We start from the raw sequence: 27,199 nt of genomic DNA on the forward strand, positions 1-27,199 counted from the left end.
ACCCAGGCAGATCCCACTTTAAGCACCGCCAGTAATGGAGGACTGCAAGGAGTTTGGGCTAGTCTCTGAGGGCATTTACATACCTCTCAACTCTGTTTATGATGGCAAAACATTCCCATGACAGGAGCTTTAAAAATCTTGGAGTAAGAACTTAACAGAGTGCCTACTGGCTTTAGCTGTTACTCTTAACTTTCAGTGGGACTTAAGCCCCTGCTTAGGGGGCTCTTTCAAAAAATTTCAGCCCTGTACATTATAGTAACACTAATGAATAACTTCGTGATAAAATCTATTAGCACAATTGCCATTAACTGGCTTCCTTGCAGAAAGATCAAAGAAGAGGTCAAACAAATATAGTAAGGATGGTAAGCAAGCCTTTCCCAAAATGAGATAGTGACTCTCCTCCTAGGGTCAAGCATGAAAGAAGGATGATATGGGAGAAGCCCATGTGTTCAACCTGCATTGTGGGTGCACCACAAGTTCCCCTTGCAAGGTCATCTGTCTGCTACCTTCCATGATGCAGGAAGAATTGCTTAAAATAAAAAAAAAAATATTAAAAAAAAAAAAAAAGAAAAAAGAGATTAAGGTAAAAAACCCATAGCAGATAAGTGACAAAATGTTCAAAGCAGATATTTAATAAGAGAAGAGGGATACAAAGGGGAACAATACAGGCTTTGTCAGGGCATACAAAAAATGCTGAAAGGTCTAGCAAAACTGGTGATAAATTATGGCTTCCCACAAATATTCACCTCATACTGATTAGAAAGGAAAAAGCAATAGGCTAATCTGGAAATCTTTCCAAAACAAGGATCTGCAGTACTAAACATCTTTTCTCTTTTACTAATACTCCCTTTAAGACCCACTGTGTTTCTTTTCCATTGGCTCTATCACAGTGTGGTGAACATGGCACATGCGTTTTCTTCACATAGCAGGGAGGGCAAATGGGTACCAACTTCTCCATGAGAGGCACAGAAGAATGGAAAGTTGGGTGACTGCCACAGCAGGTTATTTGTGATCCTGTGAAATGTGCTGCAATCATGGGGTTTGTCAATACAGGGGGAGTTGTAGGAATAATTTCAGAGGAATGTACCTTGTCAGTGGATGCTTTAATTGCTTTCCATAGTAATTTCTGTCCAGCAATCATGGTAGAATTATGGAATTAATGTCTGGAATTTCTACCTGACCAGGAACCCCAGGACACTGAATGGCAGCAGCACCTGGTTAATGTAGCAGCAGTAGCTCTGGCAGTATTTATGTCCATTTCTGTAAGCCATCAGGACTCCCAGCACAGAGACAAGCCCCTCCTGGAGACATCATTCTCACAGACCCTTAGTCTTCCAATGCAGATGCCAGACATCAGATACTTTCCTTGAAAGTAGGAGCCCCACTCACAAAGCCTCCAGCATCTGACCAGCCCCCAGATAACTGACCTGGCCTGTCCTCACAGGCTCTCGAAAAACAAGGTTTTCTGCTGAGAAGCTGAGCTGAGCTGTGTTGGCAGCAAACCAGTCCATGCCAAAGTCTTCCTGCAGTGGGCTTTCGCCTGAGTTCCATCAGAAGATTAGCCAGAACTAACAGGTTTCCCCCAAATGTGAACTGTTCAGCTCTTTCCACTGGGGAAAAAAATAGTTCCATTGGAAAATTTCTCACCATTATTTTTATGTTTGTATTGCTATGGACTGTAGTCAGTATTCTGAGTAGGCTGTGGTCTCTTCCCCAAAAAGCTGCAGTCCAGTTGGAGAAAAGATGCAGAAAAAGGGGGGTGTTTGAAACGAAGGAGGTGATAAATCTGGAAGGAGTAAGAGTAAGGATCAGGAAAAGATCACAACATGTAGAGGAAATGGCTACAGTTTGATGGTCCCAAACGCTCTGATGTCTACCACTCAGTTGTAACCAGAATCTTCTTCCCAAAGGAATGGATGGACTGCTAAATTGGACAAGATTTTGGGGGGGCTCTCTATGGAAACAGGTGTAAGGAATGACACAGGCACAGGCAAAGCGGGAAACTGATTGCTTTTAGGAGAAGCTGGAAAACCAGGTGGGTATGTACATTGCTGGTAGCTGGGGCAGGAGAGCTGGAGGTGCAGGTGAAGGTAGGAAGCGGTGTGGGAAGTGTGTACGATACCTCATGAAGTTACTTCCGTGCCCTCCTGCTCAGGTGCCCTGACTTGCAGGAACAACTGCTTTCCAGAACAAAAGCATGACCATCTCAGGTCCCGCCAGTTCTTGGCTTTTCCACTGAGTTTGCCCAGAAAAGCTATCTTGTAGCGTGACTTTCTGGGTAGCTCTTTCCCCATACTTAGTCCCCGACTCTGCTCTTGGGCGATGCCCACCGTGGAAAGTGAGGTTCTGCACCACCGGGGGCAGAGAGCAAATCTACCGAGCCCCCTTCCATGCCAGGTTTGCTTTGCTTTGCAGTTTCCTAGCCTGCACCCACCCGCGCTTAAACCCTGCACAGAAACGCCGATTCTCCACCAGCAGGTCCTGCCCTCTTCCCCCAGCACAAGCCACTTTCCGCGCCCCTTCTCTCCCCAAGGCTCAGAGGACCCCCAGGCGAGCAGGCAGGGAGACCTGTTCCCCCCCCAGGCAGGAGGAGCCCGGACCGTCCGGCCGCCGGGCCAATCTCCCCCCTCCGCCCTCCCGGGCGGAGTCTCCCGGGAGGGAGCCCAGGCTGGAAGCGCCGGCGGACCTCGCCCTGCTGCAGGCCGGGGTGTTCCCCGGGGCGTGAGGGACGGACGGGCGGGCCGGCGGGCGCCGACCGGGCGCCCATCCCGGTCTCCCGCCTCCACCAGCTCCGGCCGGGCCGAGCGGAGCCGCAGCCCCGCGCCGACAGGGGGCGCCGCCGCCCCGCCCCGCCCCGCCCGGCCCCGCCCGGCCCCGCGCTCAGCCAATGGCCGGCGGGGCCCCCGCGCCGGGCGGAGCCGTCCGGCTGGTGCCGCCCCGCCCCGCCCCGCCCGGCCGGGCAGGGCCGCCGGCCCCGAGCCCGGCGCCGAGCCCACTCGCCGGTCGCCGCCGCCGCCAGCCATGCGCCGCACCGCGCCTCGGCCGCGGGCATGACACCGCGGCCGCGCCCCGAGCTGCGCCGCGGGCTCCGCGCGGGGCCAGGCAAGTACCGCGGCGGCGCCGCCGCTCTCCTTCCTCCGGGGCTGCGCTGCGGGGAGGGGGCGTCTGCCGCCGGCACCCCCGGAGGGGCCGCGCCGCGCCGCGGGGAGGGGAGGGGGCGTCTCTTCGTGCCCTTCCGCAGAGCTGCCCGCTTGTCGCGGGGGCCTCCCGCACAGCCCCCGGGGGTGCCGCGCGTCGGCGGCCGCGTCGCTCAGCCGCCGGCGCCGGGGAAGCCGGAGGGTCGGCGGGGCGAGTGGTGGGGAGCGACCGCTGCCCCCCCCGGGAGGAGGCGGGGGTGGCGGGTCTCGTCGGCCCGGCCGCGGGAGGGAGGCGAGGCGGGGGGGGAGTCGGTGGTCCCCGAGGCGGGGACCCGCCTGGCTTTGGAGTGGGTCAGGAAGGAGATGACCTGGGAATCTCTGCAGCACGGGGCTCTCGGAGCTGCTTTGCTTGAGGCGTATTCCCCGAGTCGCTGTCCCAGAGTGGTGGCAGGATCCCAGCGCTTTTGCATCCCGCTGTCATTCCAGGAGATGCGTCAAGTGCGCCTTAGTTGCATTCATGCCAGGGCACCGTGACAGGCAAAGCAGACCTTCTGTTACTGCCTCGTGTTTTGAGACTCGCCAGGGGAAACTGCAGTCTCGTCTGGAGTGAGTGAAGCATGTGGCACTCGCTCCGGCAGAGCAGGGAGCACGCTGGTGGGGAAGAGATGCTCAGTCTGGACTGAATGGGCAGCTGCCCTTGGAGATTTTTTTAAATGCAACAGAACAAACAATAGAATATCATATTAGCGTGGGGTTAGCCTGAAATAATGGAAAATAAGAGGGAAAACTGTAAACATTGTTCAAAATGCCAGTTTGAAATTCTCAAACAAATCACCCAAAACAAACAGTAGCTGAGTGGAACTATTTTCTTTGCAGGGAGTTTCCACTGGAATAAATAGCAAGTTCTGTTAAAAAAAAAAAAATAATCTGCAACTAGTTGTAGTACTTATACTGCTTGCCAGGGGCTGGAGGGTGCCCACGACCAGAGAGATCCTTATGATCCCAAGTGATGTTTTATTGCAGCTTTTGCTGCCAGCTCTTAAGAGACGCTTGCAGTTTTTACCTATGGGCTCTACCTAAGACAGAGGTGTCTCTTTTTCCCTTTGCCTTCCCATCTTCTTCTACATTTAGAACATTCCGTAACGTTCTTTTTCCTAACAGACCTCTCTCTGCTGATGCCTTTGTGTAACGTGGACAAAGTGTTGCTGTGATGTGCTGACTCTACGTTACCTGCAGAGATGGAAAATGAGGGCCTTTAACAGTATGTTCTTTGCCTCAACATCACAGCTGGTTGGTAGCTTGCACAGGCAGAGCAGCAGGTCCACAGACACCTGCTTCTGCAGGAGCAGGGAGCTCCTACGTGGGTTGTATTCCCCAGGATGGATAGAGCACCACCAGGCACTGTACCTCAGCCTTCCCAGTCATTTCTTCAAGGATCTGGTCATCAGTTTGTCCAGCATGACTTGAAGATGATTAAGCCACTTGTACTTGATAGGCTGTTTGTAAATGGTGGTGTTCCTGGTCATGGGGCAGCTGCCCAACGACTTGCTGAGACCTGGCACAGCTCATGCCCAGCTGCAGGGAAGTTCCTGGGTACGCTTCCTGGGCCCCTGGGCTGGTGCCCTCCAGGGCACACCTAAAGACAAGTAAAGCATTTAGTTTGTGAGCCAGAGAGAAAGTGGTCAGGAGGCCGTTTTGATATGCATAGACCTTTTAAACCTTCCCCCCAAGGTTTGCAACTAAACAGTTTTCTCAAAGATCTCACTGCCTGTACAGGCAGTTAGCTTGACTGGGAAGCCTGTTTATTTAACGCCCTCTAGTGCTGTTTTAAAAATTAACATAGATTCTTTTCCAGAGGAAAACAAATATTAAAGTTTATTGGTTTAAAAAGATTTGCATTTTCTGAGAGTCAGCTGCTTCAGGGAATCCCTATCAAACACAATACCACACTTTGGATGGGTACATAACCTAATTTTGAATAGGTGTCTCTAGCCATGGAGATGTAATTATAGTCTCTGCCTCCCCTGCAGACTCTCAGTGGTGGTCAGTGAAGGTCTTTCCATCAACAGCACTGCACACAGTTCCTTCCTCTTGACCTGTCTTTAAGTGCTGCTGCACTTTAGGTTTTGACTGAACCCACATGTAGATTGCTTAATGTGGCTCTGGTCTAGGTGAGCTTGGTGTTTGCAGAAGCGACCGTTTACTCTTCTTGGTGCTTCACCTTTGTTCATTATAATTCAGCTAGACTAGCCCCAGAAATGGAAGTGTGTGGCCTTGTCTTTGCAGAGGAGCCAGCTCCAGGGGCTAGAACTCCTTTAGGTTGTAACGAGGGGATGTGACTTGCGCATCTGTGTAGTCAGACTGATTTTCCTTCATAGGTATGGGAGACGTTGAGGAATGTACCATTGATACAATTTCTCTTAATTAGCCTGAAGATGTAGTGGATGTTCATTTTTCATGACTAGCCATGAAGGATCTCAGATCCTCTCCTGCGTGTAATATATAGTATGGAAGATTCTGATTTGTGGCTCTGATGCATAGATCCTTCTTGTGTATCTGTTCCTAGTCCCTCACGGACAGCATTACACTAGCACATGGTACTCACACCTTCCTGCCTGCCACAGGTTCACCACCCCTCTGCTGTTTCACCCTCTGTCATGCCAGCAGCCTCACAAACACCCCCAGACTCCTGTATTTGTTCTGTTCACCCTCATCCACATATTACTCGCTCTTCCACCCTTGCTAGTGCCACCACCATAGCAAGTGGCTCCCCAGCAGATCCAAATACACGCATCTCCAAAAACACCTACAGCAGCACTTAGCCACTCACGCTGTTCCTTGCCTGTGTCCTGCTTACAGCTGCGTACGGTCAGAGCTACATCAGACTGCGCCCATCTCAAACGAACACCCCCAGCAGCCTCCGGAGCACCCGCAGCACATTGTCCGTTTGGCAGTGCTGCTCAGGAGACAACCTGTATCCTCTGGCTGGAAGCTGACATGCAGAGGTTATCTAGAGGTGGTACTAAAGTAAAGTATGGTACACATCTGACCTGCAAGGCTGGTTTCTCAGCTAAGGCAGGAAATCTGCCTTGCCAGCTCCCCACCTCTCCGTGTGCTTCTGGTTGCACCTGGCATCTCCTCAGGATATTCCCTTTGACTTGTCTGTGAAAGTGTCATCAATATGAGTACTTATGCCCAGTAGAGCGAATAGCAAGTCTGCTTAACAGCACCTTCTCCATTTCAGCCAGAGGTTGAGACTGGCAGTCACTGTGATTGAAAAAAACAAAACAAAACTGAAAACCAATAAAACCCACTTCTGTTCATCTTCCACTTCTCTGCATTTTCTCCTGAGGGATCTTAGAGCTGTGGTAAAAAGGGCTGCCACAGGGATGGGTGCACATGGGCGCAGGGGATCAACTCCTCGTTTCTTGTCTCCACAGCGCTGCCCTCCTCATGTTCCCCTGAGAGCAAATGGCAGGACAGATAAGGACATGAAAGTTTCCAAAACCTGGCGCCCATAGTTAGCCCCTCTGAAAACAGGTAGGGTGGAGTCCAGCTTGTGGCATGCGAGAGAGAAGCTGAAGCAAAACAGGATGTTTTTGTGATTTAAAACTTATTTTTCATAATTCCTTTTGAAAGGCTTGTTTTGGTTTGGTTTTGAAGTTGCGTGCTGCCTCTATTGGGAAATTTTTCAGCCAAAGAGCTTTGTGTATGTGCATGCAGATGTGATATGTGCACGTGTGCTTGCATAGGGAGAGCAAATGAAGAGGCTACTATTCAGTCTCAGGACAATTAATTACCTGAAAATTAATAAAACCTATAGGGACTAACAGCCAAGTGATGGAAAATATAAATTCCATCTATGTAGCTCTTCTGTAAATCTTGCTGGACAATTGTTTTCTGCTCTGAACACCTCAAAACTGGAAAGGTTCTATCAAATTATAAAGTATTTATCAAAGGCCCACAAAAATATCTCCCATGACAGGAGGTATTAGTTTACACATAACTGTGTGTTAAACCCAGGTAATGGGAAATGAGGTGTAAAGGGACACATTAGGAAGCCTTTGGGGTTGTCCGTACCCCATAACATGTCCTATATTTGGTCTAGTTTCAGCTGATACAGTTTTTGCACTAGTTCCTTTAGAGGTTAAGGCAAAAGTGAAAAAGAAATACTGGGAGAAATGAAGGCGGGAAGTAATATATGAATCAGAATAAGTGTCTTTAAATAGAATGTTTCTCAGAGTTTTCCACTGCCTGCCCCTTCAGGCTGCACCAGAAATGGAGGCACAGAGAGTGACATCTCCGAGAAGCGCCATGGCCACTTGCTGTCCCCGCTGCTGGCGCAGGCTGGGTGCTCCCAGGAGAAGGGGCAATCTCTGTGTGGCAGTGCCTCCTTTCTGCCCCTCTGTCCTACAGAGCAAAAACACCTCCTTGATGCCAGCATGTGCCCTTGCGTGGGATATGAAGAGTCATTATGCTATCTAGCCTTTATCTGGTTCATTGGAGATGCTGTACCCACTCTTATAAATCCTAGCCTCTGCAAAGCACTGGCATTTTGTCATTGACTGCAGTGGAACAAGATTTTTTCTGCCTTAATTGTTCTCCTTGGCTCATCTACAAGTTTCTGCGGTAGCTTGCAGCAGTTGCTCCTATGGAATAATTATAACAGCCTCGGTTTAGGAACTTAATGTGAATAGTTTGATTCCACTGCTTATCTTTTTCCACCTCTCATGCCATCAACAGAACTGGGACATGTTATTTAAGGCCACACAACTTGACTTGCATTGGTTCATAGCAACAGCTTTTTACAATAAGAATGTGCATATTTCTTTGTTAGCCTCACTTGGCAAACTATCCTCTAGCCTCCAGGTTATGTGGTCGCTGAGCTCTTCATCCTCCATGATTAGCTTCTCTCCTTCCGTTTCTCAGCCCACTGGCAGCTCTTCAGGCTGTGTTTTCAGGCCCCTCCTTCACACCTTCTTTTTTACATGGGCTCAGCTCGCAATGCTGCTCCTGCCTGCCTTTCCATTCTTGACCTTTGCCCAGCTGCTCAGCGATGTCTCTCTCTTGGCCTCTGTCACTGTTCAACCCTTAATGTCTTCCTGCAACTCCAAAAACTGGCAAAAAAAGTGCAATTGTTTAAGCCAAAGTCTACTTTTATTTGCCCATCTTGTGTAACTTTAGACTTGCAGCTCCACTGAAATTCATGATGTTTGGATTCTCATTTGAGGCTGGGATGCCTATTTTTTGTTTCCATCAACTGCAAAATTCTATGGGATTAAATCCTACAATTCAGCACAAACCTATGAGTTTTGAGGAGGAGCTCAGCAGTGAGTGTTACTAATCAGTGTGTGTTACCCATCCTGATGCTGACAGGCAGATGAGCAAGCAACAGAAAGAGGAAAATGCCTTTCATGGTGTGTGTGCTAGCAGAGGTGCTGTTGATTAACCTATTTTTCAGCCAGCCAGCTCTGAGAATGCCATTTAACAACCCCAAGCCTGTATAATGCTAACAGGATGCTTATAAGGCATAAAGGGATTAATGTTCAGCTCTAATGAAATCCAGATGCACAGAGCTGCCTCTTTTCAAGGTCTTTTCCATGGCCAAGCTGCAAATAAAATGATTTAGTCATTGTAAATAGATGAGAAACACCAGACTTGCAACATGCACTAGGTACTTAAACTCACAGGCAGCAAAGGCTGCTGGCAGTTACCTGCTGGAGAGGATGGGGTCACGCACCAACCCTCTGCCTGCAGCAACATCGTCCGTAAGGTAGGAACTCAGGACCTTTCTAGGGGAGCACAATTCATGCACGTGTTTGCATTAGGGCTGGGGGAAGCTGGCTTGGAAACAAGCCTGCTTCTATCCCTAAGAGAAAGCCAAGGCAGGTATAAAGGTGTTGAGTGTCTGGTCAGTCTCTGTCGGGGGCGTGTTGGTGGACCACTAGCAACTTAGCAGCTTGCACTGGATGTGTGTCCAGGGAGAGGTGAGGATTCATAACACAGCATTCAAGCCTAGGTGCGCCGTCTGCTCAGTGGACCTGAAGCGTTACTGCCTCATCAACTGTAGTTTACACTTTCTCTTCCTTGTGCAGTTTATATCTCCTTGTATCACACACCGAGTGGATTTCATGCACTGGTAGTTAATCTGGGCCCTAGCAGGGGCTGGACCAGCACACTGAAGCTCAGAGGCCCTGCTTTGGAAAGGCTGAAGTAATTCTGTAGCTGGGCAGACCCAGATGTCTATGAGTTTTTAATTTTTAATATGGCAGGAGGAGGAGTTTTGAACCAAGAGAGGGGAAGAGAAGGGGGTTATTTTAAAGACACGAAGGAATGTGTTACATTTTTCTGTTCCTCAGCTTTGGCTGCTCTGCAAGTTTTTCATTTTGCCAAAGCTCAATTCAGTGAACTATTTATTTGCATTTTTAAAGAAAGAGCATGATTCTTAATTTACTTTGGCCTCAGTGATGGATTTTTATACTGTGAAACCCAGCAAGTTTCCTTCCAATGTTATATATACATCCAACTTTACAACAGAAACTTCTGCCCCAAAGTACCAGCCTGAGTTAAATGGTTTAAAGGGCTTTATAAAAGTGTGCCCCCACTTATTTCCCACATGAGTCTTATCAGTAGTCACCCCATAATTGTTTGATGCTATGCTCATAATCAGAGCATGCTGCAGCTTGGTGCCAGAGACCCTCTATGTGTGTAGAGCTATGTAGAGGTTTTCTTTAGAGCTATAGAGGCAAGAATTTCTCGTAAGTGGTTCCTGGGGTAGCTTTCAGCATTGGTTCAAAGGAAGGAAAAGCATGAGGAAAGAGTCCCGCTATAAAGTTCCGTCAAATCATACAGGGGGAATCTGTTGCAGTAGGTTTTCACTATGGGAATAAGCATTGCAGGAAAATCCCAAAAGGCAGCAGCTGTTTAGTCTAATCCATTGTCAGCAAATATTTCAAATTTACTCAGCCCTGGAGATCAGAATTGCAACCAAACCACCGGGACCTCCAGGAAAAGGTGAAGAAATTTTACAAAACAAGGTTTTAGTTTTCCCATCGCTCTTGGCCTCCTGTGTGAGTACTAGAAAGGGGAAGTGCTTCCTCTAACTGCTGTTAGTTTCTCTCCAGGCCAGAAGTACGAAGTACAGAAGTATTTCTAAATTGACATCAATATTTATTGATCTCTTCAGTTTCCATCAATTAGCAATTTGCTGTGCTGGCTACAAGAGAATAGACTTGCATTTGTGTTACTCAGAGTTTTTCAAATTGATATCGATGCAAAAAAGACTTTGTCCGAGTGCACCCTTCAGATGTTCAGAGCCTCAGAGCCTCATCATGTTGAAGGTGATGGCTAATAATCATCTCACTGGCAGTAAGTGTTTTTCTTGCAGTGCTTTTTTGGTTGTTGTCCTAGAATACGTAGACATGCCCCCTCCTGCTGATCCTTCAGATTTGCAGAGAAAAGGCCACCCATGGGTGTTTTCAGCAGCAGTTGCTCATAATTTTCGCAGATTCTGTCCACCAACACTGTATCAGTGGGCTGAGGCTTGGAAATAGCAGGATTTTTTTTTATTCTTGTATTCATCAGTTTTCACCTCTCTGCCCAGTACTGGATTGCTGCAGTGAGGAAGCACAGAGCTCCAGGTAGGCACACAAGTGTTTACTGGGGCACAGCTGATGAACAGGAGCTGTGGCTTTGTCTTCCTGCTTAAAGCTTTTGGGCTCTTTCTCAGGTACCTCTCCTGGTGCTTGAGTGACAGTTGACAGTGTCAGTTTGTTTTAGGACCCCGGGCAGTGCCGTATCAGGGGACAAAACCCTTGTGCTCATCCCCAGGCAGGGATACTCCTTGCTGGTGGGGGACAGTGCCACGTGGGCAAGGCTGTCTTCAGCAGCCAGAAACACAGACCCAAGCCTTGACAACTTCCAAGTGTCCTGATTTGGGGTCCAGCCCAGTGTCATTTAAGAAAATGGAACATTACATCAGCTGTTCAGAAAGACCCACTTCAGTTGGGAAGACCTCTGGTGCTCTGTGAGACAGCAGTCCCCTTTGTGCTTTTCAGAACATCCTCTCTCATTGCCATCCACTGTCACTGTTGATGTTGTTCGAGGCTCCCAAGGAAGGCAGGCCCTGCAGGCGCAAGTAATCCATGGGAGCAGGGAAAAAATGTGGCATGGAACAGATTAGTGTGAGTCAAACTAATCCCCAGCCACCTCCGAGTGGAAAACCCACTCGGCCTTTGGCAGCTGAGAATTGTTTCTCCCAGTCCCCCTTATATGGGACATTTTAAAATAAACCAGCAGGGCTCCATTTCTTGGAAGGAAAAGGAAATGTTTCAAAGTGTGTCCTTGCAAACTGATTTACTGCCATCAGGCTCTGCATATTTTAAGAAATGTTTGGAGCTGCGTTTTAGCAGTAAGGGAGAGGGAAGCAATTAGTGAAACAACATGGGAAGATGAACTTGTGTAAAACGGCTCAGATAAATATTTACACCAAGTTTCTTAGCTCTGAGCTCACATTAAACCCTGCCCTGTCTCTCTGAAGGGACTCGCATCCACAAATAAAATTGCGGGCTGTGGCCACCCAACATGATTTTAGACTTCTTCCTCTGATTAATTAGGCTAATTATGGATCTTAAGGAATTCAAAGGGTTAAAGTGGTGGCAGGAGAGTTAAAGATTCTCTGTAGCATTTGCAAGGAAATGTTACTGCTTTACCATATGCCTGTGCTGGCAAAATTTACCCCAAAGAGCTCGTAAAACAGCTGCACTTTTTTTTCCTCTCTTCTGGGCACTGAATTTTCATCCTATGCAAAAAGTAGTGTGAACTATTAAAATATAAATGGACAGACACACATGTCCTTACCTAGCATGAAGGAATATGGAAAAATGAGGTTGGAGGGATTGGAACAGGGTTGCATTAGCCAGAAAACAGAATGGACTGCCAGAGTCTCAGGGTGGCAGGAGGCATAGGGCAGTTAGCATAGTGTTAATTGGGCTGCATGAGCAGTTAATACTGCTCCTTATTAGGTGGGGTGAGTCATCTGTGTTGCGGAAAAGCTTCTTGTAGCCCTAGTGGTAGCAAAGGGATCTGTTTCTTCAGACAGGTAGATGATGGCAAATGTTTAGGTATCAGGAATTCCTGGTAATATTCCATGAGATTTGATCTGGTCTGATTCTGTCTGCTCACAGATGTTGTTGGTCTGTGCTTTTGGATAAGCTCCCAGGGCAAGAACTGTGTCTGTCTTGTTTTCACAATGAAAGTGTTGCAACAATGACTCTGGGGGAGCATACCTTATAATTTGAGAAAGGACACCTAGCTTAGACCTCTTCCAGAAGGAAGACCTAGCTTCCAAGCCTAGCTCTGCCATTGCTTTTCTGCATCACTGAGGGTATGTTACTTAAATATCCATTCTGAGCCTCAGTTTCTCCATTTTCCAAGCAGTTACTTAGAAGCTGGAGTAGACATGTATGGGATAAGAGTAAGGAAGAGCTTGGTTGAATAATGGCTGTAATGTGTTTTAGAGCCCATCAGCTGGAAGATGTCATGGTGAAGCACAATAGTTATACAGAGGGAAAAGCAGAAAGTCACTTTGCTAAGGCCACCACTGTCTCGGAAACAGGCTGTCTCAGTCCCCTGGCTGCACTGGCAGCTAATTATGGTCCCGACAGAGCTCCTCCGTTGGCCACCTGCTCAGGGGCACATACAGTGGTGGGCATTCCTCTAGACACGTAGGGTTTGCTTCTCTTCCCTTAATTACCTGCCCTGAAATGTCTCTAGAGCAGCCACAAAGGCCTCGTGTACCGCAGGGATGCTCACGTGGCAGCTGGTTGGGAGCTGGGAATGGGGTGGTGTCGCAGCACAATGCGTGGAGCTGCTCCTACAGCTGCCAAAGACATTTCTGTCCCTGGGATGAGAAACCTGCTGGCACGGCTGGCATATGAGTGCTGTGAACTGGATACCGTAGCCTGCTTCATCTTCTCCTGGCTATTCTGCGTAGGGGCAAAAGGCCCATCTGGTGTCTTGGGGTGCCTGGCCTGCTGCACCTCTAGGAGTGTTATCCACAGCCGCAGCTGTTCCGAGCTCTCTGCCCCGAGCAGAGTCAGGCTCTGTAGGCAAACTTCACACCTCTGTCAGATCAGTTCCACCTCTGTCAGATCAATCCTTTCAAGAATGTTTTCATCTCCTGAGTGTCTCACTGTCTACATCTGCAGACTCACCCCCTCAGCTTCACGCCTTTACAGCACGCGGCACAGGCACTACTAGTGCGTCTGTGCACATCATTGTGCCTGTTTTCTAAAGTCAATAGGCACTGCACTTCTAGAGATGACATTTTTAGGCATAGCATGATTTCTAGATGTCTTCTACAGACATCTAATGTTTGAACAGCTCTGTTACTTAGCAAACCTTTCAAACTAGTGCTCCACCAGGGTAATTATTCGTATTACTCCAGCAGCAGAGACACAAGGCTCTTATACTAAAATAGTTCATTCTATACATATTTCATGCTACAATCCTAGCTAGATTCAGTATGTTGCTATACAAGCAGTATATAAAACTTGCCCTGAAAGTTCAGTGACCTTGGCCTGGCTCTTTCCCAACATTATATGTGTGTAAAGCTGCTATGGAATGTAGTGGATCAACACCGATTTACCCTAGCTGAGGATCTGGTTGTCTTTGCTGGACTCTGCTCAGTCCTAGTGGTACTCAGCAAGGTTTGTCACAACCCCCTGTCCTCCTGTCTCCCCTCCCCTCCATGCATGCCCCTGGAACCTCATGACAAGTGTCAGAGTGGGGGGTGTTTGCAGCCCACCACTCAAGGCCAGGTTCCCCTGGGACTGTTGGTGGGGTTAGCTTGTGCTGGGTGCCCAGGGCAGTGGGAGGCAGGGGAGGTCTCGGGCTGGGGGGGCCTTGTGGGAAGCAGCTGCTCCTCTCGGAAGGTGGTTCATAAAGAGCATGTTTTTAGGAGGGCCTGCTCCATTTTGGAGTTTTCTCCCTTCTCCCTGTCAGGTCATGCTGGCCTGGCCACCTGGCAGTGAGCTGGAAGGAAGCTGGTTAACAATGCCTGTCATGATCACCATCACGACAACAGATCTCTGCTATATATAGCATCTTCCCCTGGCTGGGAACTGGGCAAAGATGGGGAAACAAGCGCGGGAACCAAGTCACAGCTCAGGCTTTTGTCTTGGTCCTAGAACTCCAAACACTCACCTTTTAAGGGACACTTGGAGGAGAACTGGAGAGGTTTTTATCTTATTCTGGGTGGCAAGCTGGACAGGGAATCAAGGCTGAGAAGAAAAACAAGTTGTCTTCCAAGGAGCTGGTGGCATGATGTAGTAAGGAGTGTAGCTTTTCAAGCCGGTATCACCCAAGATCCGGCTGGCAGACAGTGGCACAGCACATCTGGGTGAGATGCAGGGCACGTAGGCACAGCTGAGGCTGCCTCCCAGTAAGGTGACACTAAGTGCCCTGCAATGGATTTCCCCATTCGGGGGCAAGGGGGAATGGCTGCAAGACAGCAGCTTTTGGAGCCTCTACTAAAACTCCTCCCGGTCATGGGGTCACATTCAAGTCTGTACAGTTTCTCAAGTGGCAGGTGAAGTCTGGGAACAAAGGGAGAAGGAGACAGCAGCCATGCAAGTGCACTTTTCCCTAAACTCATTTTAAGTGCAAACCAGCATAAAATGGCAAGCCCAGTTGTTCCCAGTTTGTGTAACCTAATGCCCGATTCCCTTCTATGCAGTGAACAATTTCCTCTTCTCTTTCTTTGTCTCTCTCTAACTGGGTTTTCTAACTAGACATACAACTGCAGTCTTGTACAGGCACTTTGTAAGAGCATCCTGCGCTCACATAAACAAGAGACGTAACAGAGCAGGAGGCAGAAGCGTCTCGCATTATCTCATTAAGATACTTCTGTAGGAGTGCTGCTGCTAACATAAACTCATTATTGGATGGAAGAGCAGCAGCAGTTGTTTTCATGTGGATGAATCCAAGCCCAAGTGCTCTGTTAATCGTTTCTATACTGTTATTCTGGATTCTTAAGTATTTTTTTGAATGTTACCTGAGAGCTAAATAACCACGTGCTACATTTTTACAGTAACTTTTACTCTGTTCCAGTAGACCACTGAAAAATGTGCCTTTACTGGGTTTGGTTGATTAATAGCAGTGATCAGCTATCTGCTGTGACACAACATACTGATACTGTGATGAGAGTATTTGTAAGAAGAGAGTGTTTCACAAGATCCATCCAAGAATGAGAATAATATTGATGTTATTGGATCTGAACAATCTGTTATGCTTCAAATAATTAAAGACATTGTGGCCCAAGTTTTACTCTCTCCGACTGGGCCTTTAGCAACATAAGCCTCCCTAACTGATCTGAATGTCAGCACGGAATTGACTCAGAGTCCACATTTATAAAAATAGTTGGGCTTTTTTTACTTTTTTTTTTTTTTTTTAAAGAGTATATGATACCCTTTCACCATCTTCACAGGTAGGAAGTGGACTGTTTGTTTAATGTGGGGAGAGTGACACTGACAGCCAAATGTTCCACATAAAAGAGCTACAGAACGTGGCAGCTAAGAGCATTGGGAGAAGTGAATTTCCCTTGGAAGTGTGAGCTGGGTGCCTGCAGGTAGGGTCGCTCCATTCAGCAGCGTGCAAAGAACTCATGGGGAAACATCAGTATGCTGAGAATAGGGATAGACCTAAATTAACCCTCTCTCTATATCTGATCTTACCTGCTTTTCATCCCCCCTGGGCATAGGGAAGCCAGTCCAGTGTCAGGTCTGAAGTGTGAAGTTGATCTCATTTCCATATGATGGTTTGTAATAAAATGCAGCCTCAAACCTCTTTAAATCCTGCTTGTGATAGCAACAGCGTCAGTGCAGGGGCTCGTTAAACAGCCACATAGGAGGGAATGGAAGGGGAAATGCTCAAGCTAAATTTACAGCTCATTGGGGCAGCTGAACTTTTCCTTCACAACACATTAGACACTGACGGATGAATGTCCAAGAACTGGAGTCACGTGTTAAATTTTAGATTATGTCCATCTCTATCTAGCAAGGGACAACATTAATAAAATCAGTGCACAATTCTCCCCTTGTTAAAAGAGAAGGGAGGGGATGGCTATCATCCTTGCCTCATCAGAGAGCGTATGGGGTGGAGACAGGCTAACTGACTGATCTTCCTTGCTGTGTGTTCGGCCCTCATGAAGGATGTTTCCACTATGGACTGCAGGGTGGCCTGGACGTACCAGGCTAGTTTTAAACGTGCTAGCTAGCCCCATTACTTGGCAGAGGCTCTGCAGAGCTCCATCCTACTATTTCTACACCGCTAATTGATTTTAGACTAGCTTTTCAATCTCTCTTTCAGTGATGACATACCTAATGGCCAGAGCAGAGCTACCCAGGAGCCTTCTTGTAGTGTAACTTTTTCCCCTCAAAAATGCAGATTAATTGAAAACAAACATTTTATTAAAACATATGGCTTTGGAAGAGCCTTCCAGTACAATGAAGGGAGGGCTCTGAAGGAGCTCTTCCTGCACCACAGGATCTTAAAGCCTCCTGCCAGGCAAGTTCCCATTGGAAAATGTCCTCGATTCATGCCAGCTTACCCACCCAGCCCCATGGTCTGCAGCTTTGCAGCAGCCCTGTCATATGGATTAACCCAGAAATGTAAAGTCCTGTACATCTGTCACATCTTAACTGTGCAGGTGGTCCTGCATCCAGGCAGCCCTGGCCTTGCAGGTGGCCAAGCCTACCAGCACCTTGGCTGTGTTTACCTCCCACATTTGGTCTGGAAGCATCAGGGTCTCTGGTCCATGCCATCATAACCTACAGTCTTTAACAGCATCAGCAGCTCGTGAATGAGGGACGTGTTTCCCTGCTGCTTTGCGCTGACTGACAGAGATGAGTCTGACCAGGCAGCTTCCCGCTGCTGCTAGCAGAGTGCACGAGTCTCGTCAACTTGCAGCAGATGCTAGGGTCAAAGAAAGCACATGGTGTTTTTGAAGACACAGTGTATCAATGTTTCTGAAACAAATATTTCAATTTAAGTTTTGCAGAAAAATTGCACTATTAAAAAAATTTTGTTTTCATTTCTGAATGTGAACTAAACCGAGTAGCAGCATTCCAGTGCCACAGACATTGCAAGCTTTGACCAGCTATTGACAGAAGAAAATCCGGCCTGTTCTAAGCAGGTGTCGTTATTTTTCAGCTTCATCCCACCCTAACTATCTGAGGAACAACATTCAAGTGCAGAGGTCGGGGGGTGAGGGGGGAAACCGCTCATGCTGGCCAGCTGAGCCGATAGTGTAGGCCATACATGGGTTTGGAATGAGGGGCATTAGACTCACAACCTCCCCAGTGCCAAGAAATACACAGCTAAAATTGGCAGCTCAGAGATGAGTAATGCACAAACACAGTCCAGAGTGTTGCAAGTGTTCAAGCACTTTCAGAGTATGTTGGGTAAACGAGTATCTGTTTCCATGGCATCAAAACAGCAGAGAGATTATGCTGTGTCCCCGTGGCGGTTCTCTGAGTCCAGAGCCTGCTTAATGTGAGCAGAGCTGACTTCCAGCAAAAGCACTCCCTGGCTCTAACATGGAGGAGCGTGGCGAAGTCCCCCCTTCATCCAAAAGCGATGCTCATGGGGAAAGGCTGCATGATGCTAGCGGCACACAGGTGAGCCCCGGGCTGTGGATCACCGGCCACCCCCTCCAAGCACTGCCAGATCTGCAGCTCGAGTGCAGCCGTTGGGCAGGAGGGTGAGGGGGCTGTGGCTGCTCCAGAGAGCTCCTGCATGAGACAGAGGCCTCGTGGTGTTTATTCTGTGTAGTGAGATGGGAGGGGTTTTTTGCAAGAAAACCGTAAAACTGTAGACCTTAGAAACATGCAGGATCCAGAGCAGATTTTACATGGCACTGGAAGAACACTCAAGGTGTTAGGAGACTCTGTACTTGTCCAGCAGCCTCTTAAGGAAACATCATGTACATGGGCTAGCCCATACAAACCAAAATTGTTTAAAATGGGGTACACAGCTAGGTTGTCCCAAGCAGGGAAGGAGGACATGTTTTACATTGCATGGCTACTGAAACCAAAGGGAGAACAATTTATTATTCCTCTATTAGATATGCAAATCAAGTATGTTAACTGTGAAATTATGCCAGTTAGTTGTGTCCCATTCCCTCAGTAAGATGCCACTCGTGTGATCTTGTGGCCATCATCTCAATGATGTCCTGCCAAGGATACTTGACTGGCTAGGGTCAAAGAGACTGGCTGAGGGCATGGAAGGAAACTTTCTGGTTTGCCTAGAGTCTGTTTGGGATCAGGCAACTGGACCTCTGGGTAACTGATGATCTCAGCATTTTATTTGGAGATAGCAAGTATGGGGAATACCTTGTGTCCTGTAGTCACAGCATTTCTCTGGAAACCCAAACTTCTGTCTTTATGAAACTTCCACTGGTAGTCAAGTGCCTGCTGGAAGTGGTGCTAGTGAACAGGTCCTCAGACTCCTCTGGAGAAGTGCGATGGGTGGGCAAAGACAAGGCTTCTTGGAAGGCATTGCTGCCACCATTCTGATACAATCTGAAACCATTCCTAATGGTCAGGAGAAGAAATCCACCAGTACTGAGTCTCTGATGTCTCCCCTGAAATTTATTCTGAGTTAAATGTCTTCCTACACTACACTCACATCATGTATGTCACTGGTACTCCTTACCACATTGTACCACAGAAGACACTAGTTTTGGGGTGACCAAAATGATTGCTTTACCTACAGTAAGGTTATTATGTGCCGTAGGATTCCTAAGCACAGAAGATACTATCATGTGCAAGATTTTATTGCAATGCCATTCAAGGTACAATCCCCCTGGCGCGAAGATGCATCCGATCACCCTGCATGCCTGCTGTATTCATTCAGGTGACCTTTGCAGCTGACAGCCTGCCGGGGTTTTCCACCCGGCAACCACACCCATCCTTTCTTCCTACCCTATTGCATGACTGATGCTTTGCTGTACTATGTTTTGTAGGAACATTTTATCCTATTAAGGCACCTCTGAAAGCCAGATGTTCTGTTTCAGTAGGGACTCTCTTTTTTTAAAACAAACATTTTTGAGCTGATGTTATTTTTATTTAGTTCTCTCTGTGAAACTTCCAAAGACAGATCTTTGCTTGGCAAGGTCATGTCAGGGAATGAGGGAGAAATTGCTGTCCATCTGTCACTGCCTACATATATACACGTACACAAGGAATCTACTTAGAGAGCACTACTGATGTTGCAAAGCTGAATATTCATACGTTAGGAAATTACTTGATTAAATGGTGCTTGCAGTCCCACTCCAATTTTTGAGTTACATGATCATACACTCTTTTTCATGAGGTCATCTGTACTTTGGAGGGCTCTGCTGGACCTGATCAGGCAAAGAATCAGGATTCTATGTTGTAGAAAGCTCTTGCCTGTAGAATTCCCTGGTCTTTTGTCGCAGAAGTCAAAAGGTATATCATAAATGAAATGGGACATGAGGAGGAGTACACCTTCCCTGGCAGCTGGACTCAATGCCAGCTTCTGCCACAGATTTCCTTTCTGAAGTGTGGTAAATCACTTCCACCAGCTTTTGAAGTGGTCACTACTGCCCTGTTCTTAATTTCTGGGATTCCTCACGTAAATCCCTAGAGACAGACTTATAGCCATGCTGAGCCCCTGTAGCTCCAGCGAGAGTGAGCAGGAGCAGTGCTTCAAACCCCCTCAGCCAACCTGTCTGTCTGCTCAGAAAGATCAGGTCCAATGTGTTGAACACCAGGCACCCAAATTCACTGTAATCACTTTGTTCTTTGGCCTTTCTATCAGTGAAATTAGGATAATACCTTCCTCTAACATCATAAGAATGTCATGTTAATGTGGTTATAAGGTACTGAGCTGTAGTAGTGTTGTGTACTCAGAGATGGGACTAAGGAACTCACACGCAGCAAATATTTCTGCATTCAGCACAGAGTTTGGAAAGTATATGGTTAATAAAAGGAAAACGCTTTCTCTGTAGAACCCCTCCTCAACCATTAATCCTGGTTTCTTTTATTCTTAGGATATTCCATATTTTGATAAGTTCAGAAGTCAAAAGATCAGTAATTCTCAGCATACTCTAAACTTCCCGGTACTGAAAGCTCTAATACAGGCAAATGCTGAAATTAGAAGTGAGCCATGGGACATATTTTCCCATGCTTACTAAGCAAGAGCCAGTGACATAAGGATTTCTTCCCCAGGCTAAAATCTATCATAATTCATTTAGCAAATAAAAGGAGACCTGTGACCTTCATGTGTACATGTTGACTTGGATGGTTATCCTGTCTAACTCACAAGTCTCACCATTACAGTCACCTCATTTCTGTGTTATACAAGACTTGGTGGCTGTGGTTGCTGAAAAAGATACAAGTGTCTTGAGGTTACACTACCTGGAGAGGGGCCTAATAACAATCTATTTGCTGAACCTGTAAATCATGGAGAATAGAGGAAAATCTACTAAGTAACCTGATCTATTCCTTCAGCCTATAAAATATGGCTCTCAACAGTATTATATGCTGTTCATAACTTTGTCCAGTCTGGTTTTAAATTGGATTTCTATACCTTCCCTTCACAAACTATTCCATGGCATGAGTGTTAGGAAGTTTTTTCTGACCTTCAGCCTGTGGGTTTTTTCTCTACTTTGTAAATTTGGCTGTGAAAACTGAAAGCATTCAAGTTAGGAAAGTTTTAAGTGTCCCACATAATTGTAAGAGTTGACAAGTGTTTTAATAATAAGGAAGGGGAGGGACGTGGCTGAAAGCACAGATCACGGCTCTCAGTGCTGAGATTTCGTGAGTGTTAACTAGATAAAAAGAGAACTTGTAGAGTGCAATGAGAGATCTGCTTCCAAGGTGGCCAGGCTAACTGGAATGTCTTTTTGTCTTGCAGAAGATGAAGCCCATAGTCCAAAGAAGACGATCTACCCCTTCTGCCATTACTAAAGCTCTCGGCAAGTCAAAGAACCATTCCAGGTAGAGGAAATACCTTTCTGACTCCTTTTTCCACCTTTCTGCCTATACAGACTGTAATCAAACTGGTTTTCAACTTCATTTAATGGTGTCAAGGGCAATTTGCTTGTGGACAGATACAGAAGTTTCTTTTTCACTAGAATGGCATCGTGCTCAGCAGTAAAAGCTGAGGGAAAGGAGGAGGATGGGGGGACACTGACATTAAGGCGTTTGTCTTCCCAAGTGTGTGGGAAGACACATTAACTATGTGTGCTGACACCCTGCTTCCCAGGCACAGGCTAGACATCTGCCCGCCAATGGGAAGTAGTGCATGAATTCCTCTTTTTTCCCATCTTATTTTCTCCTCCTGTCCTCTTGGGAGGGACTGAGAGAGTCACTGCATGGGGGTCTGGCAGCCAGCTCAGGTCAACCCACTACGCAAGGCTAGCTGGTTATTTTCAATGCGTATATTTCAATGCAGATAGTGTTAGGTCTAGGTATTTGATGCCTGTTATATCCAAGTATAAGTACACCTGGACAATATTGCACAGTGCAGAGGCACCCAAGTAAAATCAGGTACGAGAAAGAGTGTGTAAGTTTCTGTAGTGTGGTTTCCCTGTGGACCTGGTTGGGATAAATGAGCTCTGACATTTGTGTCATTCAGCTTGGAGGGGTATTCACGGTGCTGGCAGTGCAGACCTCAGCAGCAAGGCCCAGAGAATGGAGCTGGGACTGGCTGGTAGAGTGCCCTTCCTCCATCCCCTGCAGAGCCATTCCCTGCCATCAGGGCATGAAATGCTCTATACAGTCCAAGCTGGATTGAGTAGCAGAGCTTCCAGCTCTTCCTGACAGCTCTCCTGGCTTTTCTTTCCTGTGTCCTGACCCCCATCTGCCAATTCGCTTAGCAGACGTGAAGGCATGGCCCTGTTCAGAGCTTGCATGGGACATATTGTGACTCTGTGCTGTGTGGCACTCGGTCTCTACATAAGGAGAGGGCCTGCTTTCCTGAGTTGTCAGCCTGGAGTTTTTCCCGAAATTTGCTTTCAGCTGGAAGCCCACACTGCCTCCCTTTTGCCCGCTAGCGTAACCAGTGCAGGGCGGCCAGTGTGCTCCTGCCAGGAGGGGACAATGAGTCCAAGCTCACAGATGCAAAGTCCAGGGGACTTCTCTCCTGAGATGCAGTCGCTCATGACCGCAGGCAGGCTGTCTTGACGCTGGGAGGCCACACCTCCTAAGGAATAAGAGATTTTCCATAAATATATATATTGTGTGTACATGTATATATGTGTGTGTGTATATATGTATGTATATGTCCCCTATGCTTGCAAACAGCAGAAAAAGCTCTATCCTCCCCTCTCTTGCCAGACTGCAAGTGAGACAAGCTTCCTGGTGTGATTCTGGCTGAACAGTCAATAGGTGTTTGGCTGATGGATTCGTTGCTGTTTAGTCTACCCTCTCACCTGCCACAGGCAGCAGTATGAGAAGCAGAAACAGAGATGTCTTAAGAAACGAAAGAGCCCATGCCACAGGAAGGACAGACAGAAGCAGCCGTGGGAGGGAAGCTGCCCAGTGCAGACCAGTACGTGGGGACTTCTGTCCCAGTGGTGTGTGGCTGTGGGTGAGCAACGCGGTTGGGGGGTGTCAGAGGACTGGGGTGCAGGAAGGCCCCGTGTGCTGCAAAGGCCTGCTGGTTTGGGCGAGAGCACCGTTGTCCCCATCCCCTCAGCTCTGACTGCGGTGAAGGGCTGCGGTTAAGTTTAATTAATGGGAAGGAGGCCGTAAACCATCCCCAGCCGAGCAGGTCTGGACAGAGCCGTTGCAGGCAGGGGAAGGCCCGGTGGCAGCGCTGACCGCAGGTCCTGTTGCAGGCAGGGGCAGGCGGAGAAGGGACGAGGTGCCCTGTCATGGCACCGTGGGACGCAGGACACGGGCTGGTGTGGCATTTGCCACCTTGCGTGCTGGGACTGCAGCGGCATCATCCCTGAGGAGCATCCTGGTGTTCCTGCCCAGCGTGTCCCTGCCCGGCTGCCCCCGGGGACTCGCCGCTGGAGACCTGTCTGGCCCCCGCTCCATCTGCTGGACCACCGGCGGGAGGGCCGTCCCAGAGATTTGGCCACGTCTCAGACGCAGATTCATCTGGGCGTGTGAGGGGGCTGCGAGCTGCAGCTGGGGATGGAGGGAGCGCTGGGAAGCCTGCCCGCACCCTGCCAGCGCTGCGCAGGGTGGCATCAGCCCGAGGTGTTTGGTGGGAGAGCCGCCAGATCCCGCCATCCTCCAGGACAGTCACGTCCCTGTTGGGTGACAGCAGGCTTCCCTGACTAACAGCTTGGGTGGTGAAAAGCTCCCTCTCTTGCCTGCGACTCCAGAGCCATCCAGTGCTCTGCTGACGCTCTGCTCCTGCAGGGGTAAAGCACCAGGAGTGTCAGCAGATAGTCAGGTACAAACATGCCAGACATGCAAATCTTCTACTGGAATATCAAGTGCTAGCCATGAGCCGAGCTCCTTGGTCCTTTAGTGGGAGCTGAGCCCTCTTCAACGTCATCCCCTCTTCCTCCTGCAGCACCGCGTAACTACTAGACACAGATAAGGGACCGCCACGCTCCTTTCTGCCTTGCTCTGATAGCAATCTTAGAAATAACATTTTCTGAGGGATTTGTTTGGTTTGCTGTTTGGGGTTTTTTCCTTTGTAAGAAAGAGATGATAAAGCTGAATTGATTGACATTTTGATCTGGACCAGCCCTCCTGAAGAATACTCCTTTTATATCACACCATAGGTAATTGATGCATAGGACATCTTGCTTTTCTGAAACAAGTGTGTGGGGTCAGTCTTGTAGGATCAGTTAAAATAAAGGACAGGACTGATTTTCATTTGGTTGCCTTCTGACCAAGTTATGTGGCTTCTTTGTCATTGTCCCCACCCCCTTCTAAATTGCACTAAAAAAAAAGTAAAGAAGAGAAAGAAATTCTTGACTTTATTTGGCTGGAGAATATCCTTGTGAGGGACGGAAGCTTTAAATGTTTCTCGTGACGGATTGCTATGGAGGGAGCTGGTACAATGCCATCTTTGCTTAGGCCACCAGATTATTGGTGAGATTTTTTTTGGCTATCCTGCTGCCGTATTTACAAAGCTGTGTAACTCCTCCAGCTTTAGGAAATCCACTGCTGAGATTGTGAGATATTGTGGCTCCCACTGCTCAATTGACGTACATGCAAAGCTTTTAATATCAAGTTTAAAGGTGATTTAGCTTCTCATTTGTAAAGGCAACAGCTGCATAAGCCAAGAATTCACTTGTTTGTTGATGGCTGCGGAGTGGTGAGGAGGGAAGAGGGAATTTCTGCTTGCAGGAGTGTGGGCGTTCCTGTGACGGGGATGATTTTAAAAAGGCAGCTACTGGCTAGCTTTAACCTCACTCCTGTGAAATCAAAGTGGAAATTGAGTTAAGACTAACAATGTCAAAAATACTACCCTTAAAGCTCATGTGTTTTTCCATTTGTTCATGTAGAGACTGCCCTCAGACTAGCGTAGTACTGCTGAGGGGTGGAGGGAAGGTTAAGTATCTCTTCCACATGCGTTCTTGCCTGCAGGGCAAGATACACATTTTTGTCTATGTGTAGAGACAGGAGGATTTCTGGTTTTTTTTCCAGCTACATAAATCTAAGGCCATGTCTCAGAGGTTAGCTAATTCAGTCAGAATCGGGCACATGAACACGGTCTCTGAATAAGGCTCAGCAAAGAACTATTGCTTGTTCATTCAGCACACCTGTAGAGCAAGTGTAGAGCCAGGAAATTACTGTGGGACCTGTTGTACTGCCAGCACTGCCAACCAGAGCCAGGAGCAGCGCTGAGAAGGTGCTCTGGGAGGGTGCTGAGAGGCAAGTGGGGAGATTAGTACTTGGTGGAGCTCTTCCAGCTGGGGACAACATAGAGAACCGAGCTGGTTTGATCCTGATGATGGCTTGCTGACTGCAGTCAACATGCAAAAACCATCAGGGTTTTTGGAAATGGTCAGCACCTATATCACTCTCAGTAGAAACAAGATGCTGGGTTGCAGCCAGGCAAGCCAGAATCAGATGGCTGGAATTAGATGAGTGCATGCAGTTCATTTTTTTTTGTGCTGCAACCCTTGCATTGACAAGCAGTTCAGTACAGATGGAAAACATGCGCAGAAATGGCAGTCCCTCCCCACACTAGGCTGAGCAGTGCCATGAGCCATGGGTTTTCCATGTTCTTTTCAAGTCATAGCTCACACGCATGTGCGGGAAATAAGTGTTTTACCTGAGTGAGAAATGACTCAAAAATTAATATTTCAGCAGCTTAATCTCCCTGGATTTGGTGTGGGCATTTAGGCAGTTTTCCATCTGTCTAAGGCTGGTAAAGTTAATTGGGCAGAGGCAGGCAAATGCAGTTCATAATTGAGAGCAATAAGGGCAGTACTGGGAGAAGCACGGGGCTATCGGGCTGTTCCAAAACAGTTGCCTATGTCCAATCACAAACCTTTGTGAGAAAAGCTTCTGACAAAGTCTTATGATTTTTCTTCCTCCTCCAGGGAGACTACCCTTTCCTCTTCCCATTCAGACAATGGGCTGCCAAGTGGGGTGTTCAGCAGCCCAGGCTCCACTTTCATCCTGGATGAGCGAGTACAGCTAACCATGGGCCTGCAGACCCAGGAAAGACATTTGATCTTGTTCAGTGATGTGCTGGTCATCGCCAAGTCCAAGTAAGAGGAATTCACACTTGCTCCTTCTCCCCAGTATGTGCTGCTGAAGTTAGGCTCTGAGCTACTTGTGGAACAGGCATCAAAACAACTCTTCTTTACAAATGTGGATCTAAAAAGTGGCACCTTCCCCTTTCACCTCCAGAAATTCTTCTTGGTATTAATGGTTGACTCCATTTTCCTGAAGGAAAAGGTTGTCTAATTGGTTTTGCCCTTCCCCTGTATGGCTTCTTGAAGAAATAGCATGAGGGCAAGAGGCAGTAAGGACAGAAAACTGACTCCTGGTCTGGCTACTTCTGCCACACATAAATTAAGAGCTTAGGTGACTTCAGCTATTAGCATAGACAGTAAATTAGCCTAAATCACCATCTACCTGCATGTGGCTCTAGTGAATCACGTTGCCCTAAGCTGCAGCTGTCCCACTGCAGCCACCGGCCCCAAAATCCACTTGCAAAACTTTCTTGTAGTGCCTCCACATGCCCAGATGTTTAGTTCTGGGGGGATTGTTGCTGTCACTGCATCTGCATGCCTGGAAGGTGGCATGACCAGACTCCGGAGGTCCAGATGTTAGGATATGGCCTAAGAATTCCGTAATTTGAATTGCAGATCCTCCTCTAGCCTGAAGCTCAAAAAGCAGGTGCATCTGAGTGAAGTGTGGACCGGCACCTGTCTCAGCGAAGTGACAGAGAAAAAGATGGGTCCTGAGAATTCGTTTGTCATCGGCTGGCCTACCACCAACTATGTTGTCACCTTCAGGTATCTCATCAGACACCAAACCTCCCTCTGCAGCCTGGCAGCTAGCTGTCCAAGTCTCCCATGTGTCAAGCAAAACAATGACTGAGGCTACAGGGCCCTGAACTATACTACAACCCTTCTCCCTGTTGAGTAGAGGACTTTGACTCACATTAGGGCATTTGGTAAAAACTTAGATGTTGGGAGACAGTCACCTTAGAAAAATACCTGCAGGTTGGTCTCTGAGAGCCTTTTAGAGGACCAACCCTTGCAAGTGTTGTTATAGCAAGGGCTAACCCTGCTGCAGAGCATCCTGAAACATCACAACCAAATCTGCCATAGCAAACCAGTTTGTGCCATCATATAACCTCCCAGCATGCTGTTTCAGCATCTGACAGCAACCATTTCTGTAGGAGGTTAGCCCTAGTTTGAGCATTTTTCATTACAAAGCACAGGTTAGTTATGTCAATGAAAAATGCCAGATGACCTTGTGCCAGGATTAAATCCTTTACCCACCCCTAGTGTGGCATGGACAGCTCCTGGGCAAACCTTCCTCCTGCAGTTGTCTGCCAGGGTGTCCCAAGCCCACAGCAACAGACCATAAAAGTGGAAAGGT

At 47.8% G+C, this 27,199-nt stretch overlaps 1 protein-coding gene across 3 annotated transcripts in view; it reads left to right on the forward strand.

The window, feature by feature from the left end:
- The first annotated feature begins 2,958 nt into the window (after positions 1–2,958).
- Positions 2,959–27,199, forward strand: part of LOC142043054 (rho GTPase-activating protein 20-like) — a 39,057-nt gene continuing 14,816 nt past the window's right edge. The window contains exons 1-5 of one of the 3 annotated variants that reach the window (XM_075053729.1): positions 2,959–3,102; positions 6,578–6,677; positions 21,078–21,160; positions 25,684–25,854; positions 26,458–26,607. In XM_075053729.1, coding sequence (XP_074909830.1) covers positions 21,081–21,160; positions 25,684–25,854; positions 26,458–26,607 — 401 coding nt within the window. In that variant the 5' untranslated portion in view covers positions 2,959–3,102; positions 6,578–6,677; positions 21,078–21,080. Of the gene's footprint in view, positions 3,103–4,380; positions 4,399–6,577; positions 6,678–21,077; positions 21,161–25,683; positions 25,855–26,457; positions 26,608–27,199 lie in introns of those variants that run through there. The other 2 variants (XM_075053728.1, XM_075053730.1) reach the window with 2 other exon arrangements.

The sequence above is a fragment of the Buteo buteo genome, chromosome 22 (genome assembly GCF_964188355.1).
Source record: "Buteo buteo chromosome 22, bButBut1.hap1.1, whole genome shotgun sequence".
Lineage (NCBI taxonomy): Eukaryota > Metazoa > Chordata > Aves > Accipitriformes > Accipitridae > Buteo > Buteo buteo.